Raw genomic sequence first — 17,461 nt, 5'->3', positions numbered from 1 at the left:
TGCTTTTATAGTTTTTCTTACTCGATCTAGCAGCGCCAAGTGTTTTTAAATGAAAAATTTTTCTATTTAAATTTGTGATAAAGATTTGTATATTATTTTGAAAGAGAATTAAATAACCACTGCTTTTGTTGGAAGAGAAAATGTCTTTGAAATAGGATTTAACTTTGCGTCAGTTCTTGATATCAAATCTTTTATAGGAATGATATCATTGAAGTTAATATTATTAATAATATTTGATATATCAACAAAACTGGCGCCAAGTTAAATTCCACATAATTCGGATACCAAATTATATATAATTTTGTTGCCAGTTTTGTTGATATCAAATATTATATATAATTTGGTATTCGAATTACGTGGAATTTAACTTGGCGCCAGTTTTGTTGATATCAAATCTTTTATACGAATGATACATATATCATTATAAGAATATCCTTGAAGAAGAATTAAAACTACTATTAATTGGGTTGAATACTTAGTTTTATCTACTTTAAAATATTCGGGGTGGCTTTGAATCGATCAGGGTCCGCATTAATCAGTCGAAAGCCTAATGGTAAGGACAGCCCGTCGCACATCGTTAGTTCGCGTGGCTACGTAATGTTCGCGTGGCGCTAGCATGCTAAGCGCTCGATCATATCTATACATATATAACATCTATCCTTTTTTGATATTTTGCGAACAAGAAGTATAGGATAACATTGCCTATTCCCAGAATTCTGGCAATTCTATTGAGTTCAGTTAATGTACATAGGTCATTATTATACAATCGTTAATTCATAATTTTTGCAATATATAAACTTTGTTGTATGTACAATTTGTTTAAAGTGAGAAAGAGAGTTCTAGAACAGTATAGTGCAGGAACAGAAAACAGACCAAATGATGTAATCTTAAGACAAATAATGGCTGCGTTGAGCAGACTCAACAGTTAAGTGAGCGCTCGCTGCTATTGATGTATTCTTCTAGATCTAAAATCTGGTTGGACGATCTAAACGAATACACCAATAACAGTGAGCGCTCACTCAACTGTTGAGTTTGCTGAATGCAGCCATTGGTCGCCTTCAGCAGACTCAACTGTTGTGGAGCGGATCAACTGTTGTGGAGCAAATCAACTTAATCAGAATATTCCCTTTCCTCCCATTCCATGGAAAAGAAGAATTTCGATTGGTTGATTTCCCTTATGCACTATGCATTATGCGTTATGCAAGAGTCTGTGCTGCGGCCATTAGCGCAGAGTATTATTTTATCCTTGTTGTTAAACAAGAATTAAATGATACTCTCTGCACTAGCCTCTGCGTAAACGAATGTAACCAAAGTTTCAGTCGTTGCGTCGCGACGATCATCTGGCGAAGTTTATCCGGTTTTTTTCGGAACCCGGGCACCACATAAATATAAGAAGAAGAAGAAGTCGCGACGACCACACTTACCCATGCCGCTTTGCATCGCGCTCGCGCAAACGTCATCGACATGTGATGGATGTCACCTGCCAGTCCTGCCACATCCACTAGCATCTACCCACATCTACCTGCAATTCTGCAATTGCATCTGTTTTGTCGCGTGCACGCCGCGCGGGTGTAGACTGTAGCGCGATTCTCGCGTGAAGTACGCCCGCGTCCGCTCGCGCAGCGCGATCAAGCACGATGGAGAATCACGAGGAGGACGAGCTGGAAGAGCTCCGTTCTACGATCTACACGTTCCCGCAGAATGTGCAAAAAGTGATCGAGCAGGTTAAGTCCACCGCGAGTTTTTGTCTTTTTCTCATCAGGCGTTAGTGTTTTCAAGCTGTGTTCGTCCCGCGTGCAAAATAACAGCGCGCTTTCATAGAGCTTTTATATTTTATATTCCTATTTTTCAATAAAATGATTTTCCTTTCAATGTCTGTTTTTCCTTGAACCTCCTTCCTCGACGTCTATCTGTCATCGCTGCATTTTGTGTATAATTATATCTATAAGGTATTTTTTTTATGTTTTTTGCAAAACAAGCTTAACATTGTCGTTTTTGATATCAGGTTTTAACTATCACTGATCCATTAGACCAACCTAACTTCAATGTAGTGGATCATATAAACACGTTATTTCCTACGGAACAGTCACTGTCAAATATCGACGAAGTGGTGAATAAAATAGAAAATAAGATACATACTATTGATAAAGAGATACGATCAGTCGTACGTGGTCAGACAAACGTGGGCCAAGATGGTAGAGCAGCGTTGGAAGATGCACAGAAGGTGATAAAGCAATTATTTATCCATATAAAAGACATAAAAGACAAAGCGGAGCAATCTGAGGAAGCGGTCAAGGAAATTACAAGGGACATCAAACAGCTGGATTTTGCTAAAAAGAATCTTACCGCTTCGATAACAGCACTAAATCATTTGCACATGCTTGTGGAAGGAGTGGATAATTTAAAGTACAGTTGTTGCTTTATTTTACAAAATATTATTTAAACATTGTTCAAAATTATGAATTTATTGTACGTTCCTTCAGAATATTGACGCAAAGGAAGCAGTATGGAGAAATTATCTTACCATTGCAAGCAGTGATGGAAGTGATGCAAAATTTTAATAGCTACATGGACATACCACAAGTGAAACAATTATCTGATCAAGTAGGAGCATAAGTTTTATCTTTGATAACTGATAGCCAATTCTTTTAATTAATTATTCTTTTAATATGTATAATTAATTATTTTTCAATATGTTTTCTTTTTAATTGTTTGTTTTTATATGTTTTTTTTGTCTAAACAAAAGGTACGTCAGATCCAGGATGAATTAGCCCAGCAGATTACAGCAGATTTCAAGCAGGCCTTCTCAGGCCAGAATCCAAAACATTTCAATCAATTGACGGAAGGATGTTTAGTATTATCAGTATTACATCCTAAAGTGAAGTGTGTATTATATAGATACTTGTAGCATCTAAGTAATAATAGGATTTTGATAATGTCTCGAACACTCCTTTTCTTCAAAGGAAAGATCTGCTTGTCTGGTTTGTAAATATCCAATTACAAGAATATGCACATTTGTTCGATGAAAATCAGGATTTTGCCTGGTTGGATAAGATAGATCGAAGATATGCGTGGATCAAGAAGCATTTGCTCGATTTCGAGTCGAAGTTTGGCACAATTTTTCCTCAAGATTGGGAAATTTCTGAACGAATAGCTGTACAATTTTGCCATGTCACGCGTGAAGATCTCACTAAATTAATGAACAAGAGGCGTAATGAAATAGATGTAAAATTATTGCTTTACGCGATTCAGAGAACCAGTAATTTTGAGACGCTACTGTCGAAGCGTTTTATCGGCAGCACTTTGGAGACTACCGATGCTAAGACCGTGCCAGTCAGTAATAAAGTTGTGGAGAAAGTCCCGGGAAATCCTTTTGAAGAAGATGAGAAGGTATCAAAGCCGTTTATATATGTATGCTACATTCATCTCTGTATTTATTAATTCATTAAAAATATTGATCATTCTTTTGTACCTATAGGTTGAAAACGAAAAACCAAGATCGTCTCCATTCGAGAAACTAATAGGAAGATGTTTCGAGCCATACTTGAACATTTACATAGAAAGTCTGGATCGCAATTTAGCAGATCTGATGGACAAGTTCGTGTCCGATTCTAAAACGCAACCGCCGGGTGCTAAGGAATTCGATGGCATCGAAGGCCCGAGTAGTGTCTTGAGTTCGTGTGCCGATTTGTTTGTATTTTACAAGAAGTGCATGCTGCAATGTACGCAACTCAGTACCGGCTTAATTATGTTGAGCCTTGCCGAGACCTTTCAAAAGTACCTACGAGAGTACGCTGTAAAGATCTTACAGAATAATTTACCCAAGTAAGTCTAAAATTTGTGTAAATCAGTTCTTCAGAAATTAGTAATTCAGAACTTACTATATATTTCTTAATGCAACTCAATATATCTTAATATAACCATTATAGAGTCGGAGGCAGTGCAGGAATTGGTACCAGTATGAGTAATATCACACGTGACTTACGAGATAATCTATCAACGTCAGGCTTTATTCAAAATTTCCAAAGTTTTTTGAAGGAAGGAGAAACTGCCAGATTTAGTAAAGAGGAGCAATCTCGTATATGCTGGTAAATACATTACGAATTCTTTATTTCCACAGAACAAAGTGAATAATTATTGAAATATATTTTTTTTCAGTATTTTGACAACAGCCGAATATTGTTTAGAAACGACACAGCAGTTAGAGGAGAAACTTCGTGGAAAGACAGATGAATGCTGTTCGGAAAAAATTAATTTATCTCAAGAACAGGATATCTTCCACAAGTATATCCTCTTTTTTAAATTTTTATATACATGTTTAAGACCCGGTTGCACCAATGTTACTTTAATTTTAAGCGAGGCTTAAAACTTTCTTTGTTTCTTTTTGGTTTTAAAAACTAACTAGATAGAGAAAGTTTTAAGTCTTGCTTAAAGTCAAAGTAATATTAGTGCAACCGGGCCTTAGAAAATTTTTATCGATGTATTAATTTATTAACAATTATTGATTTATTAATTTCTGCTATTTATTTTTAGCGTGATTTCTAATTGCATTCAGTTGCTAGTTCAAGATCTGGAAGCAGCATGTGAATCCGCATTGACTGCAATGACTAAGGTAACTTATAAAAAAAAAGTTGTACTTATAATATAACACATTAATTATACATAATTCAGATATATTATTCTATAATATAGAAATAAAATTAATATCATATTCTGCTATTTAAAACTAATGTATAATTGACAGAGAGGCAATATTAATATTATATAATAAAAATATAACTCTGTTTTACTTATTAGGTACAATGGAGTTCTGTGGAAATCGTGGGCGATCAGAGTAACTATGTTAATACGATAATAGCACATCTTCGACAAACAATACCAACCATACGAGATAGACTATCTTCTTGTAGAAAATACTTTACACAACTTTGTGTAAAGTTCGCCAGGTAAAATATTTATCGTGTACTTATATACGTGATATTTTTTGAAATTCTTTAATACTTGATGCTTTGTTTCAGCTCTTTCATAGCAAAATTAGTACAGCAATTATTTAAATGTAAACCATTAAATGCCGTTGGCGCAGAACAATTGTTGTTAGATGTCCATATGTTGAAAACAGCTTTACTGGATCTTCCATTGACAGGTTATCAAATACAGAGAAAAGCTCCAGTAACATACACGAAAGTAATTGAATACTTTAGAAAGTAGACAATATTAAATTTATTAAAGTACATTCGTATTTAATATATTATTTATCATATAGGTTGTAGTCAAAGGTATGGCAAATGCTGAAATGATATTGAAGATTGTAATGTCTCCAATTGAATCTCCTAGCGATTTCGTGAAACAGTGCAATATACGCTTGCCTGATTTGCAATCCTCAGAATTCCAAAAAATTTTGGATATGAAGGTAATTTTTGCAATGAGTAAAATTACCGTCTATTATATTTTTCATCAATAATCTAATGTAATTAATACATACGTTTTAGGGATTGAAAAAGACAGACCAAGATCAATTGCTTAAGCAATTTAAACAATCTGAAAACACAGATGTCGCAGAAGCTGCGAAAAATCATGTAGTACATAATAGTCCAGAACACGAAGCTGGAAGAATTAAGAGACTAGAGAAGCTCATCAAGAAACGAATTTGAGGATATTAGATACAATATCTATTGTAACTGTATATAGTTAATTTAGGAATTCTCTTTTATCTTAAAATATATATAATAAAAATTCTTTATACAAAAATGAAAGATATATGAATGTGGGGATACTTTTATCAAATAAATACAGTACTAAATTTATTTTCTCCTTTATTTTTTTATATAATTTGATAATTTGGGCAATGATCTTAACCTTGTTTCTGCGCGAGTTCCTTCGCCTTAGCTTTTTCTAATTTCGCTATCCTTGCTGCGGATTTACTTCCCAATAAACCACCGCCCCAGTGACGCCTGATTTCGTCATATCGATCATTGAAGTTCGTCTTAATGGCTTCAACGATCTTCGCGAAGTTTGCCCTATCGCCAGAATCCACCTAAAATAAGGATAATATATTTTAATAAAACTGAAATAAAAGAGAAGAATCAGATTTTCGTAAATATGTATCAGATATATTTTAATTTCATAGTGTATCATTGGATTGGCTCTTGGGTACTCATCATAAAAATAATATAGTTTAATTAAATGTAAATTAAAACAAAAATACAAGAATTAGATATAATTACGTACTTGAGTAAGAGCAACTGTTGAGCAGGTCTTACGTCTAACCAGAAGTCCCAAACGGGCCTTGCCTTTAACAATACAGTATGGTACACCCATTTTACGACACAAGGCAGGAAGGAATAATACGATCTGCGTCAATAAAGAAAAAATTGATTAGGTTGGTACATATAATTTCTTACAAATATATATATATATAGTAATGTAAGACGGTACTCAGGTGTCATATATATCATTCCTTGAATACAAATATAAAAACATTTATATTCTCAGGTGAAGAAATTCAGGCATCACAGTTAAATAAAATGAAAATTATAAATCTACTATGAATCAGACATTTAGATGGATAACTAACCTCAATAGGATCAACATCATGAGCTATAACAACTAGTTGAGCTTTCTTCTGCTCCACCAGTGTAGTCACCGTGTTGGTTCCACTGCGAATGACATTTGGTTTTTTTGTCGGCGTATCTTCCTTCTTTGCAATCTTTTGTTCAGCTCTCGCCTTCAACCTCGCATTCTTCATGGCTGTTGATTCAGGGCGGTATTTTTCCAATACCTTGAATAACTGTGTAGCTACAACATAAGAACAATATTTTATTATATTTTTTCCATATGTTTGTGCATATGAATAGGATTAAACAATTCTTTAAATTATACATGGAATATACATCTTACCAGTTTGTTTATCCAATGTTTGCGTAAACTGGTTTATCGTTGGGGGTACTTTCAATCTCTTCTGCAACACAGATCTTTGGCGCTGAATACGGATGTATTTGGGCCATCTTACAAAGCGGCTGAGATCACGAGCCGGTTGAATGTCCTGGCCTAAATTTTAACAGAATTTCACAGTAATATGTGACTATTCTATATAGATTATAAAGCACAGTATAACTCTGTTTATTCAAACATGTCGGGGAAAATAGTTCCAATAATTGAATGATATGGATAATAGAAGTTGACTTGCTTTTCTTTCTATCAATACTTATTAATTTCAATAATAGGAGCTGAAATTTAGAAAACTCAAGTTAAGCATGTCACGAGTTTATCTTTATTTAATTTATATTAGTGGACACAGAAAAACACACAAATAGAATACAGATAAACAGAGTTCTACTGTATTAATCAGAAAAATTATACTGACTTACCAATGCCAAAGTTACGTGTTCGTTTTTCAAAGAGTGGATTGGTCACTTTCTTCGGTTCAACCTTTTTGACTGCCAACGGTGCGGCAGCTACCTTCTTCCCAACCTTCTTCTTAGGCTGAAATTATAAAGGGAAATAGAAATAAACATTAATTTTCACATGCAATATAGTAGAGTTTTAATACATTTCTTTGTAATATATTCATGTACTTTTAACGAAGTATACAAAACTAAATTAGAAATATTTTTATGCAGGAAATATCTTTTAAGAATCCAATGGTTTAATCTCTCTCCTTTATCTCATGAAAATTATGCATTTATTGCTGAACGACAATCTTTTATTTTTTACCAAGATCTACGAAATTTTGCTTTGTATAAAATTAGGTTATAAAATGTTAAATTAATGTTACGTGATCGAATCGATTTATTTGAACGTTGTACCCAGAAATAGCATTTTTCTGTAAAAGTAAGATTTCAGAGGATTGCAATAATTAGATAACATAATTACTGAACTAATTGACTGTGGAATGAAAACATATTTTTGGTCTACACGCCTGAAGAACATGCTCGAGATTCGAACCAATTCAAACGTGGATATTCGACGCAGCCGACGCCGCTTAACAAAAATATTATTCGCGCACGATGATTCGATAATCTTACCTTTTTCTGAACCATTTTTCTAGCTAGAAATCCAAAGGATTTCTGTAAATTTTATTGGATAAAAACGCGATACCTCGCTAAGCGCGACGCAAAGTACGGCGTCGACACCGTAAAGAGGGGTGTCGAACCACAGCGCAGTGTTGCCAACCCTTTGTTCTAACTTCACCCCAGATTGAATTTGAAATCCCCCCAAATCCCCCTAAATCTTAATTTTTGTAGAAGCACAAATCGCCAAAAAGTAAATAATGATAACTATGTAATTATTTTTTTTTAAATAAACCATATTTTACAATTTTATATGTTATTTATTTCCATAGTCTCGTAAAACAGGTTGATTTCGTGACAATCGTTCTGATTTTTATGATCGTACATAGATACATTAAATTTTTTTATCATTGCCTCCGTTGGCTTAAAATTAACGCATGATATATTATCAATCTTTAGATAGTATCTGACCATCAGTATTATCGCACCCATGATTCTTTGCTGAGATTGGACTATTCCTTTAAAACTAAAAGTATAAATCAATCAGCGCGACGAATTATAAAACGGTTGCAAAACTGCTGAGTCTGCTGAACGCAGCCAATGATTGATGAACATTTATTCCCCCCCAAAAAACCCCTGGCATTTTTGTACCCCCTAAAATTCCCCTCGCAGCTTAAAAACCCCCTAAATTTGGGGGGAAAACCCCCAAGTTGGCAACGCTGCCACAGCGCCATCGAAGTGACGCCATATTGATACTCGTCAGTTCTGCAGTGTTGCCAACTTGGTGGGTTTCCCACCAGATTTGGTGATTTTCGAAGATGTCTGGTGGCAAGATTTTTGGTTTAAATTTTTTATTAATTAATTTCGGCGATTTCGACAGCTAAAAAGAATAAATCTGAACAAATCACGTGTAACTTTGACTGCGGTCAAAAGGCCTGTTCTTTTTTACTGAACTTTTGCACCAGTTCATCTTTCTTCCTCTTCTTTCCTCCTGGAGAGAAAAGAAAGAAAGATGAACTGGTGCAAAAGTTCAGCCAAAAAGAACAGGCCTATTGTCTCACTACAAATGCTTTGAAGCGTTTGGTTGACCAATTAGAAAAAAGAATTTTACAAATTGACCAATCAAAAATTGCTTTAAAACATTTGTAGCATCGCGTTGACCGTACCCTTCAAAACAGCGGTGATTTTAAACCATTGCAAATATTTATTTATTTCAAAAGAATATAAAAAGTTCAATATATTTTCAAAAATATTAATTTTAGTAATTATTATATAATATTAACTTAATAATTCATATTAAAGATAACAGGCCTTTTAGAAGAAAAGATCCAGTTACAACTGTATTTATATCATGTTACAATTGTCTTTTATAGACACTTATTTATGGATAAAGTTTGTTTAGAAAACTAACTCCTATTAAATATAATAAAATTTACATATCGTCAATATGTACAATTTTTTATAAAATATAATATGATAATCTTATAATAATCTTATTATTATAGCAAAATTTATTATAATAAGATATATAATAATATATATTATAATTAATTTTTATCATAAATATTATATATTAATTTTGTTTATATTTCATTGATAATGTTCATTTCTCTTGCAGGTTAAGATTAGAAACAGGTTAAGTTTATTCCTAACCTCAATTTTCGCAAAGAATAACAGGGAATAAACCGGAGCAACTGAAACAGCTGATCAAGTTGATGTCGGTTTAAACCGTAAATTGTTATTAATAATATCTAAAAGAGTACCAACAAATTAATTATGATGACGAAATTCCATATCATAAAAAATTAGAAAAAGCATTAAGAAAAAAAGAGAAATTATGTCTAAGAGATAAATATATTCCAAAACAAGAAAAGATAATTAGTTCTTTAATTTTAATTTTAAAAGAAAAATTAACCAAAATCATTGTGCAATTGAGAAATGACATCAAAAATTCTATTTCATGGGAGAAGCTGGATATTATGTGGTAAGCTGAACCTACTGAGTCTCAGATATAATCCTAATGGTACATGCAATGCTGCATCAACGTCCGTGTTGCCACCCGATAGTCCGATGAACGTGTTCGACAGGAATGCAAAGCTGTTGCAGCGCGAACGCGCCGCCAAAGATGCTAATGTCCAGTTGTATGATTACATTAAGGACGATGTGGGCGACAGGCTGGCAGATAGAATATTTGACATCAAACGAAAGTTTGGTAGAGTCCTCGATCTAGGATGTGGCCGTGGTCATGTGTCCAAACGGATTCTCAGCGAGTCTGTGGAGGAATTGGTGCTGGCCGACATGAGTTCGAGTCTCCTGCAACAGGCTGATATCACAGAGGATATAAAAGTCAAGAAGGAAGTCATGGATGAAGAGAATCTGTCTTTCGAGCCAGACAGTTTCGACATGGTGATCAGTTGTCTGAGTCTTCATTGGATCAATGATCTTCCTGGATGCTTTAGACGTATCAACAGTAGCCTAAAGAATGATGGAGTCTTCATGGCTGCTGTATTTGGTGGTGATACGCTTTACGAATTAAGGTAAAGACGATATTACCAGGTTTAAATCGGAGTTTTTCCAGATTTTATTTGCATTTATTATTTATGGTATTTATTTTGATAATATAGAAGTTCCTTGCAATTAGCTGAATTTGAGAGGTACGGTGGGATCTCGCCACATATTTCGCCATTCGTGCAAATCAGAGACATTGGGTCTTTACTAACGAGAGCGAACTTTACTATGTTGACTATTGATACTGACGAGATAGTCATTGGTTACCCAAGCATGTTCGAGCTTATGTGGGACCTGAAAGGTAAATAATGTTACACAAAATTCTTTACTTAATAAATATTATATAACAGGTGTGTAAATATATTATGTAATCTATTATCTAGGAATGGCTGAGAATAATGCAGCTAGAAATCGCAATTTGCATCTGTCGAGGGATACGCTAATCGCGGCCGCATCTATATATAAACAGCTTTACGGAAAAACGAAAGAAGATAACACAGCATTCGTTCCCGCCACGTTTCAGATAATATATATGTTGGGATGGAAACCGGACGAGTCTCAACCGAAGCCTCTTAGAAGGGGAACGGGACAAGTATCGCTCAAGGATTTGTACAGGCTCGATCAAATTGTTAAAGAAAGCAAGAAGATTAAACTGGATGACGATGATAAATAGCTTGTATTAAATAGTCTTTATTTGATCGCGCCTTGAACAATGTAAATAATACTCTATACCGTATGTAAAAACTTAACATGTATAAATTCTTCCTTTTGAATGATAAGCGTAAAAAATTAACTTATTCAACATTCGCATTTTGTTATTTCTGCCATTCTGCACGTTGCCACTTCACGATTTCTTTTCCTCGTCTTTGTGAACTACAATGCCCTTTTCTATAAGTTCTGGAATCTCTACTGCTAGCCATGGTCCCAACTGAAATAAAGAAATAACTTGGCGCTAGAATTTGTTATGAAAGTACCTTAATATAAAAGTTTATAAGTCTTTTAAACCTTCGGAGCTGATATGGACTTAATTATAAATTTCTTTATAAAAAGTCAATTCCATTTTCTTTATGTTATATCTGCAAATTTTGATTATTTTTACTAAAATATATTTATTAATTCTTTCTCATGTAAGTTATTTTGGTTTCTTGAAATAAATTAGTGTCTTTTATTATAATTAATATAAATTAAGCAGATTTTGTAGACCCAATGTCAGTAACTGTGTTACAGATTTTATCAAAAGCTTCGAAGGATTAATGCTTTCAATTATTAAATATATGCAATCAAATATTTAGCTTACACCAAGAGCCATTGCATGAGCAATGCCAAACTTGGGAGCATTGCGAGCCCATAATGGTTTGAAGTGATCAGTCAGGCAGATCTTACCACCTCTATACATTTTTGCAGTTTTACCATCCAATTCTGGTAAAGCAATTTCAGGTGCTGTTGTGGGATATGTGATGGGAATCTAGAATTGTCCAAGAAAAAAAACTGTTAATTAAATGTTTTAAACATTGATTTATTTTTAGGTTTTAATAATTTTAACTTTTTTATTATAATAAATATTGACAAAATATTATTCAAATAGGATTCTACATCAAAGGTAATATTTTTCCATTTTCTCCTTAAATAAAAAATACAGTAAGAAAAAAGCAGCTACTCACATCAAATTCTATCTCAAATTCATACTTCAGGAAATTCTGAATGTACCAGCACTTGCCAAACCACTTAGTGCCTTCCTTGTTTGATTCCAGCCGAAACCAGTCATTATCCGCTTCTTTGTTATTTTTGACATACTACAACAATAAAAAAAGATTATATAATATGATTAAATCTATGTATTTTTTTTTTAATTGGAAGCTTCCTTTGTACTGATTGGATTGTACTTTTAGATTCAGACTATCTAGAGTTTATAGAGGAATATAGTCTGAGAGGAGAAAACTTCCAGTAGAAAAAGCAACTTTACAACTGTTGTAAAATTCTTTCATATGATTGGTCTAGCACTTAGTTCCTCACTGGATCTAAATGTATAAATCAATCATATTTAAGAATTTTACAACAGTTGCAAAGCTGCTTTTTCTGTTGAACACAGCCATTCTGAACGTAGTTAATAATTATAAATCTATTTATTTCATAAAATATTTTTAGAGTAAATGTGTGCTGATTAATAATGTGTTTCATCACATAAATTAATTCCTAACGTTTATAAATTAAAAATTAAATTAAATTATACTATTTATAAATTAAGTAACACGAAAACTATTCCATATGGAAGTGTGACATTTATAAGCTTGCAAGTGAAAGAGTCGTATCAATTCTCTCACCTTAATCAGAGCCTGATATTCCTCTTTCAATCTCTGCACCCATAAATCCTTGTCTCTGGGGCCGGCTTTCGTTTGCAATAATGGAATATTACTCAAAGTCTTCTTCGTCGACTCGTCAACCATCTCAACGGATTAACGTTTCAGTTTACCTTGAAGGTTATGGTGCTACTTGCTGTCGCATGACCAGTGTCGCCAACTTAAAACGTTGCACCACGTTGCAGTCGTTGCACTTCTTCGAGAGTTGTGCGATAACAACTGAGGGAAAAAATAGATAACAATTAATGCGCATCCCTCTAAATAACTACGATAAAAGGTGCAATTTGTTTTCTCGCTTTTACAATCTCACTTTTAGGTTGTTTTTATGGTGCACTCGTCCTTCAATCGATCGATTGCATTCGTAAACGGTTGCATCGGTTGCATCCCTGTGACTGCCGCTTAAACAGGCGTGTTGTACCCGGTCGTGTCGTCGTTCCATTTGGTTCCATTTATGCGAAGGCTGTAACACTGAAAGATACGAAGAAACGAACGCTCGTAAGTGGCGATGAGATGCTAATCGACCATCAATAACGTACTTGTGATTCGGAAAAAATTCGAACGCATGATGGCTGATTCGTCTTACGAGAAAGGATTAACTGAACTGTCGAAGATGAAGGTGAATGTTATAAGTTAACTCTCCTTGTTTCGCACAACTTGCTGTTTCTCGGTGATATTCTAATCAAGCTTCCTCGAGCCTAGAAAGTCGAAGCTTCCAATTGCTCCAATTGCTCCAATTACTCCAATTACTCCAATTACTCCTGATCACACTCACTTCCGCTGTCGATTTTAACATAGACGGTCACTGGTGTGTGTGTGGTCGATGTTATTACTGGTTATAATATATACAATTACTTAGAATTGTAAGGCTATTATATTTGTTTTAATAGTAGAAAAGCGTGACAAAGTGTACCAGCAAACAAATGGGTACTCTTTCATTTGTAGTAGATGATATTTAATTTTATCACATTGTTTTTATTATAAAATACTTGATGAAAAAAGTCATCAACAGAAAGTCAGTTAAAATATACTTGTAAAACTATAACTGTCTTTAGTAAGAGAAATAACTAAGTGTACAAAAACAAATGGATAGTTTTATTTATTGTATCTAATATTATAATTCAATTTTGTTTCTCATTGTTCTTATCATAAAATAATCATTATATATAAACAGAAAGTCAGTAAAACATGCTTGTAAGATATGGGCAGTATTCACAATTGATTCTTATTTTAAGACCTTAATTAATAAGTCTTATGGGCTTTCTACAATAAGCCTTTACCTAAATTTTAAGTCTTATGCTGATTCTGTAATGAGTCAATAGTTGGTAGTTAAGTCTTATCAGTGAAGTTGACCAATAGCCAACTTGTACGACTAACACTAATTGGCCAACTTTACTGATTAAGACTGGTCATTTCACATTCGACTGTAATTGGCTTAAGGCTTAAAGTTTTTGTAGTGACTTATCATAGAAAAAAAGTTAAAATACGTTTGTAAAATTGTGATTATCTTTAATAATAGTAGAAAAGCATAATAATAAAATATACTGGCAAATAAATAAAAAAATAGATACTTTGATTTATAGTAATATTATAAATCAATGTTATGTCTCATTATTCTTGTTACAAAAGAATTTTCTTGGTGAACAGAAAGTTAGTTGAAATATGCTTGGCAAATGAAACCATGTTAAGTTTCTGTTTCAATTATAATATGTATAATTTCCTCTTTGCAGATCACAACTCCCATAATTTTTTTCTCATAATCTCTGTAGTTTTAATTAATTACAATTTTTGCAGTTAAAATAGGATGAAGCATAAGCCATTTCACAACATTTAAAAAAATTTTTTTAATTTCTATAACATTGCTGTATCTTTCAGGTAGCTGATCTAAGGGCTGAATTGAAACAACGAGGACTTCCCACTACAGGCAATAAAAATGAATTGGTGGAAAGACTCCAGCTAGCAATTCACGGAGGTTCTGTTTTTGCTCTCTCATTTCAATTCTTTCCTTCAATATAAATATCTTAGGCATATTTTTGTGAAAGAATTATTTATATTTTATAGATGCTGCATTGTCTTTGGATGAAACTACGGAAGAGATTTTAGATGAAGATGAAGTACTTGGCGTAAGTGTACTGTATAGATGTTACAATATTAATAATAATAACTTATAATAATTAATAATAAACTTAAATATTATATATATATATAAATAATATTATTATATAATATTAACTTCTATTTTAAACACATACATAAGAATTTTGGATTATTTACAGGATGAAGAAATAGAAGAATTATCAAGTAAGCCAGACTCACAAGAGACCCCTGAGAAGCGAAAATTGTCTATAGATAATATAACCAACAATTCCAATGCAAAAAAGATAGTGCTAAATCGCAAATCTGTATTGGAAGAAATAAAGAATGACCAAATGGAGAAGAAGGAAAATAAAGGAGCGAAAGAGATCGAAAGTGATGACGCCCCGCCAGAGAAAAAAATTATTAAACTATCCGAGCTCAGCACAAAAGAGGTAGCTAAAAATTATATTATTGTTATCCATTAGAATTTAGATCACCAAGTAATAAAATTCATTTGCTTCAAACACACGATGCAAACGCGCTTGTTTTATATTATATTATTTATTAATACATAAGTGTATTAATTCTTTAATAGAGATTGGAAATGAGAGCTAAGAAATTTGGAATGCCATTATCCGAGGCGGCAAAGAAGGAGGCTAGATTAGCTCGTTTTAACGTAAATAATCAAAATAATAAATCGGCTGCATCCATAAAGACACCCGTGGTAAGCAATTTATAATTTACTATATAGTTTATGTTATCAAGATAAAATAATAATTTATAGAATTATTTTATGACAATTATCAATAAATTTTTCATAGCCTACTACATATGAAGTATTGAAGAAACGTGCAGAAAGATTTGGTACCTCAGTATCTACTTTGATGGAGAAGGTAAGCAAAAATAGAGCTAGACCATGACATACAGAAAAACCTAAACAGAGGCTTTCTACAATAAGCCATTATCTAATCTTTAAGTCTTAAGCCATAAGACATTTGTTAATCACAATCGAATGTGAGAAGAATAATCGACTATAATTGGTCAGTTTCTTACGGCTTAAGACTTAAGTTTAGGTAATGGTTTATTGTAAAAAGCCTTTAAGCAGTAAGGAAATCAATATGTTGGATTTGCCACTGTTTACGTTATGACCTTAAGGTTTTTACTGTGATTAGTCGATTTGTTTATTGCTTATGTTTTACTGCTTAAGTTTTTTTGTATGCTATGGTTCTTAACTTTGCAAATATATGTATACATTTTGAAAACTTAGGCTGTCGTACTATAGCACAGATTTTTCCCATAATATCTATTGTGTAATTAGAAGCATTATGCGTTATGTAAAACTCATTTCCATATCCTATGGAATGTATTACATATTTGCCATCAATAAATTGCGACTTTTGCTATTTCTGTTAGAATAGTCTAAAATAATATAATTGGTTATTATGTACTCTATCGAATTTTTTAGTGTTTCATGGAACATATGGAAATTGAGTTCCACATAACAGTAAACATATAACGTCTCTAATTACATTACGTAAAAAATCACGGGACGGCACTTGTATTTATTTTTACCAACATAAATTAACTGTAATCTCTGTTTAACTTTTTTTTTACTTTTCATTTTTATCTAATTCCTGGAACTAAGAAAAGATAAAAAGTACGTTACACTAAGATTAAAGTTAATCCATATTGGTAAAGATGGGCATTACGGCGACTTTGACCAAACTTCAATTATTTAAATCGATAATTAACTCTATCAACAAAAATTACAGAATCGTTTAACACAAAGTCTCTAATATACAGTTCGTTATTCTTAATCTTTTTTTGCTATATTAAATATTCTAATAACTAATATAAGTTTTGTATTTATATTACTTAATAAAATAGTTAATTAACTTAATCAGAGTTTTGATCGCCCTTATATATATCATTTTTCTATCACACTGATTTTATTTTAAATCTTTTGTTTCTTTAGGTTGAGATGGCTGAACGATTGGAGAAAAGAAAGGCCAGATTCGGTGAAGTGAAACCTGAGAATAAACTATCTAAGAATAATTATAAGATTAAGATTGTTAAATGATACTCGGTGTTATATACTAAATCAACGATCTAGATTACAAAAAAATCTAATTTAAGTCTTATTTTAAATAAACTATTATACATACGAGAGAGGAGAATAATGACTCATTGAAGATAATGTATAATACTTTTTAATACCATTATTACTTCAATATTAAAGCAGTCATACTTTTTTTCCTTCGTTTTTTTTTATATTACCTTATCACATGTGAATTTCTTGTAAGAAAATAGGCGACAGAAATCTTAAAAATGTAGATGGATGTATTACACCAATAAACTTACATATGCAACAGTATTTTAATCGTATTAGTCATCAATACAAAGAATGTTATTTAAAATTTCAGGATTTTAGGACTTCAAGTGTGAAAAGAGTATGCAAACGTATAATATGTATACATGATAAAAAATTAATAAATTATAATAAGGTGGACTGTG

At 32.7% G+C, this 17,461-nt stretch overlaps 5 protein-coding genes across 5 annotated transcripts; 3 read left to right on the top strand and 2 right to left on the bottom strand.

The window, feature by feature from the left end:
* The first annotated feature begins 1,232 nt into the window (after positions 1–1,232).
* Vps53 (vacuolar protein sorting 53) lies at positions 1,233–5,735 on the top strand. The gene is made up of 13 exons (XM_018508151.1): positions 1,233–1,724; positions 2,006–2,406; positions 2,484–2,604; positions 2,747–2,883; positions 2,964–3,390; positions 3,479–3,825; positions 3,930–4,088; positions 4,159–4,284; positions 4,534–4,612; positions 4,798–4,946; positions 5,019–5,184; positions 5,264–5,410; positions 5,490–5,735. The coding sequence occupies exons 1-13, from the start codon at positions 1,638–1,640 to the stop codon at positions 5,649–5,651; spliced, it is 2,508 nt and encodes an 835-aa protein (XP_018363653.1). The 5' UTR covers positions 1,233–1,637; the 3' UTR covers positions 5,652–5,735.
* Positions 5,736–5,796: 61 nt separating this feature from the next.
* RpL7A (ribosomal protein L7A) lies at positions 5,797–8,150 on the bottom strand. The gene is made up of 6 exons (XM_018508153.1): positions 8,025–8,150; positions 7,368–7,482; positions 6,898–7,047; positions 6,575–6,795; positions 6,229–6,351; positions 5,797–6,034 (listed from the first exon to the last, which is right to left on the bottom strand). The coding sequence occupies exons 1-6, from the start codon at positions 8,037–8,039 to the stop codon at positions 5,852–5,854; spliced, it is 807 nt and encodes a 268-aa protein (XP_018363655.1). The 5' UTR covers positions 8,040–8,150; the 3' UTR covers positions 5,797–5,851.
* A 1,714-nt stretch (positions 8,151–9,864) lies between these two features.
* LOC108761545 (NADH dehydrogenase [ubiquinone] 1 alpha subcomplex assembly factor 5) lies at positions 9,865–11,222 on the top strand. The gene is made up of 3 exons (XM_018508152.1): positions 9,865–10,546; positions 10,634–10,818; positions 10,901–11,222. Exons 1-3 carry the CDS (start codon positions 9,948–9,950, stop codon positions 11,188–11,190), a joined length of 1,074 nt encoding a protein of 357 aa, XP_018363654.1. The 5' UTR covers positions 9,865–9,947; the 3' UTR covers positions 11,191–11,222.
* A 96-nt stretch (positions 11,223–11,318) lies between these two features.
* Ufc1 (Ubiquitin-fold modifier conjugating enzyme 1) lies at positions 11,319–13,036 on the bottom strand. Its single transcript, XM_018508156.1, has 4 exons — positions 12,839–13,036; positions 12,179–12,310; positions 11,815–11,982; positions 11,319–11,445 (listed from the first exon to the last, which is right to left on the bottom strand). The coding sequence occupies exons 1-4, from the start codon at positions 12,959–12,961 to the stop codon at positions 11,362–11,364; spliced, it is 507 nt and encodes a 168-aa protein (XP_018363658.1). The 5' UTR covers positions 12,962–13,036; the 3' UTR covers positions 11,319–11,361.
* Positions 13,037–13,267: 231 nt separating this feature from the next.
* On the top strand, positions 13,268–17,371 carry LOC108761547 (SAP domain-containing ribonucleoprotein). The gene is made up of 7 exons (XM_018508155.1): positions 13,268–13,490; positions 14,747–14,843; positions 14,933–14,994; positions 15,148–15,399; positions 15,543–15,671; positions 15,769–15,840; positions 16,923–17,371. The coding sequence occupies exons 1-7, from the start codon at positions 13,437–13,439 to the stop codon at positions 17,025–17,027; spliced, it is 771 nt and encodes a 256-aa protein (XP_018363657.1). The 5' UTR covers positions 13,268–13,436; the 3' UTR covers positions 17,028–17,371.
* The last annotated feature ends 90 nt before the right edge of the window (positions 17,372–17,461 follow it).

This window comes from Trachymyrmex cornetzi, unplaced genomic scaffold (assembly GCF_001594075.2).
Source record: "Trachymyrmex cornetzi isolate Tcor2-1 unplaced genomic scaffold, Tcor1.1 scaffold25, whole genome shotgun sequence".
Lineage (NCBI taxonomy): Eukaryota > Metazoa > Arthropoda > Insecta > Hymenoptera > Formicidae > Trachymyrmex > Trachymyrmex cornetzi.
This window is presented reverse-complemented; position numbering and strand designations above follow the sequence as displayed.

Coding starts and splice junctions, on each gene's coding strand:
- RpL7A (XM_018508153.1), bottom strand. Junction 6,352..6,574: donor ATGATGTTGATCCTATTGAG/GTTAGTTATCCA, acceptor TTATTGACGCAG/ATCGTATTATTCCTTCCTGC. Junction 6,035..6,228: donor CAACAGTTGCTCTTACTCAA/GTACGTAATTAT, acceptor TCCTTATTTTAG/GTGGATTCTGGCGATAGGGC.
- Ufc1 (XM_018508156.1), bottom strand. CDS start 12,961: ATGGTTGACGAGTCGACGAAGAAGACTTTGAGTAATATTCCATTATTG. Junction 11,983..12,178: donor AATTTGAGATAGAATTTGAT/GTGAGTAGCTGC, acceptor GGACAATTCTAG/ATTCCCATCACATATCCCAC. Junction 11,446..11,814: donor CTCATGCAATGGCTCTTGGT/GTAAGCTAAATA, acceptor TCTTTATTTCAG/TTGGGACCATGGCTAGCAGT.
- Vps53 (XM_018508151.1), top strand. CDS start 1,638: ATGGAGAATCACGAGGAGGACGAGCTGGAAGAGCTCCGTTCTACGATC. Junction 1,725..2,005: donor TGCAAAAAGTGATCGAGCAG/GTTAAGTCCACC, acceptor TTTTGATATCAG/GTTTTAACTATCACTGATCC. Junction 4,285..4,533: donor GAACAGGATATCTTCCACAA/GTATATCCTCTT, acceptor ATTTATTTTTAG/CGTGATTTCTAATTGCATTC.
- LOC108761547 (XM_018508155.1), top strand. CDS start 13,437: ATGATGGCTGATTCGTCTTACGAGAAAGGATTAACTGAACTGTCGAAG. Junction 14,844..14,932: donor CCAGCTAGCAATTCACGGAG/GTTCTGTTTTTG, acceptor TATATTTTATAG/ATGCTGCATTGTCTTTGGAT. Junction 15,672..15,768: donor CATCCATAAAGACACCCGTG/GTAAGCAATTTA, acceptor AATTTTTCATAG/CCTACTACATATGAAGTATT.
- LOC108761545 (XM_018508152.1), top strand. CDS start 9,948: ATGACATCAAAAATTCTATTTCATGGGAGAAGCTGGATATTATGTGGT. Junction 10,547..10,633: donor GATACGCTTTACGAATTAAG/GTAAAGACGATA, acceptor TTGATAATATAG/AAGTTCCTTGCAATTAGCTG. Junction 10,819..10,900: donor GCTTATGTGGGACCTGAAAG/GTAAATAATGTT, acceptor TCTATTATCTAG/GAATGGCTGAGAATAATGCA.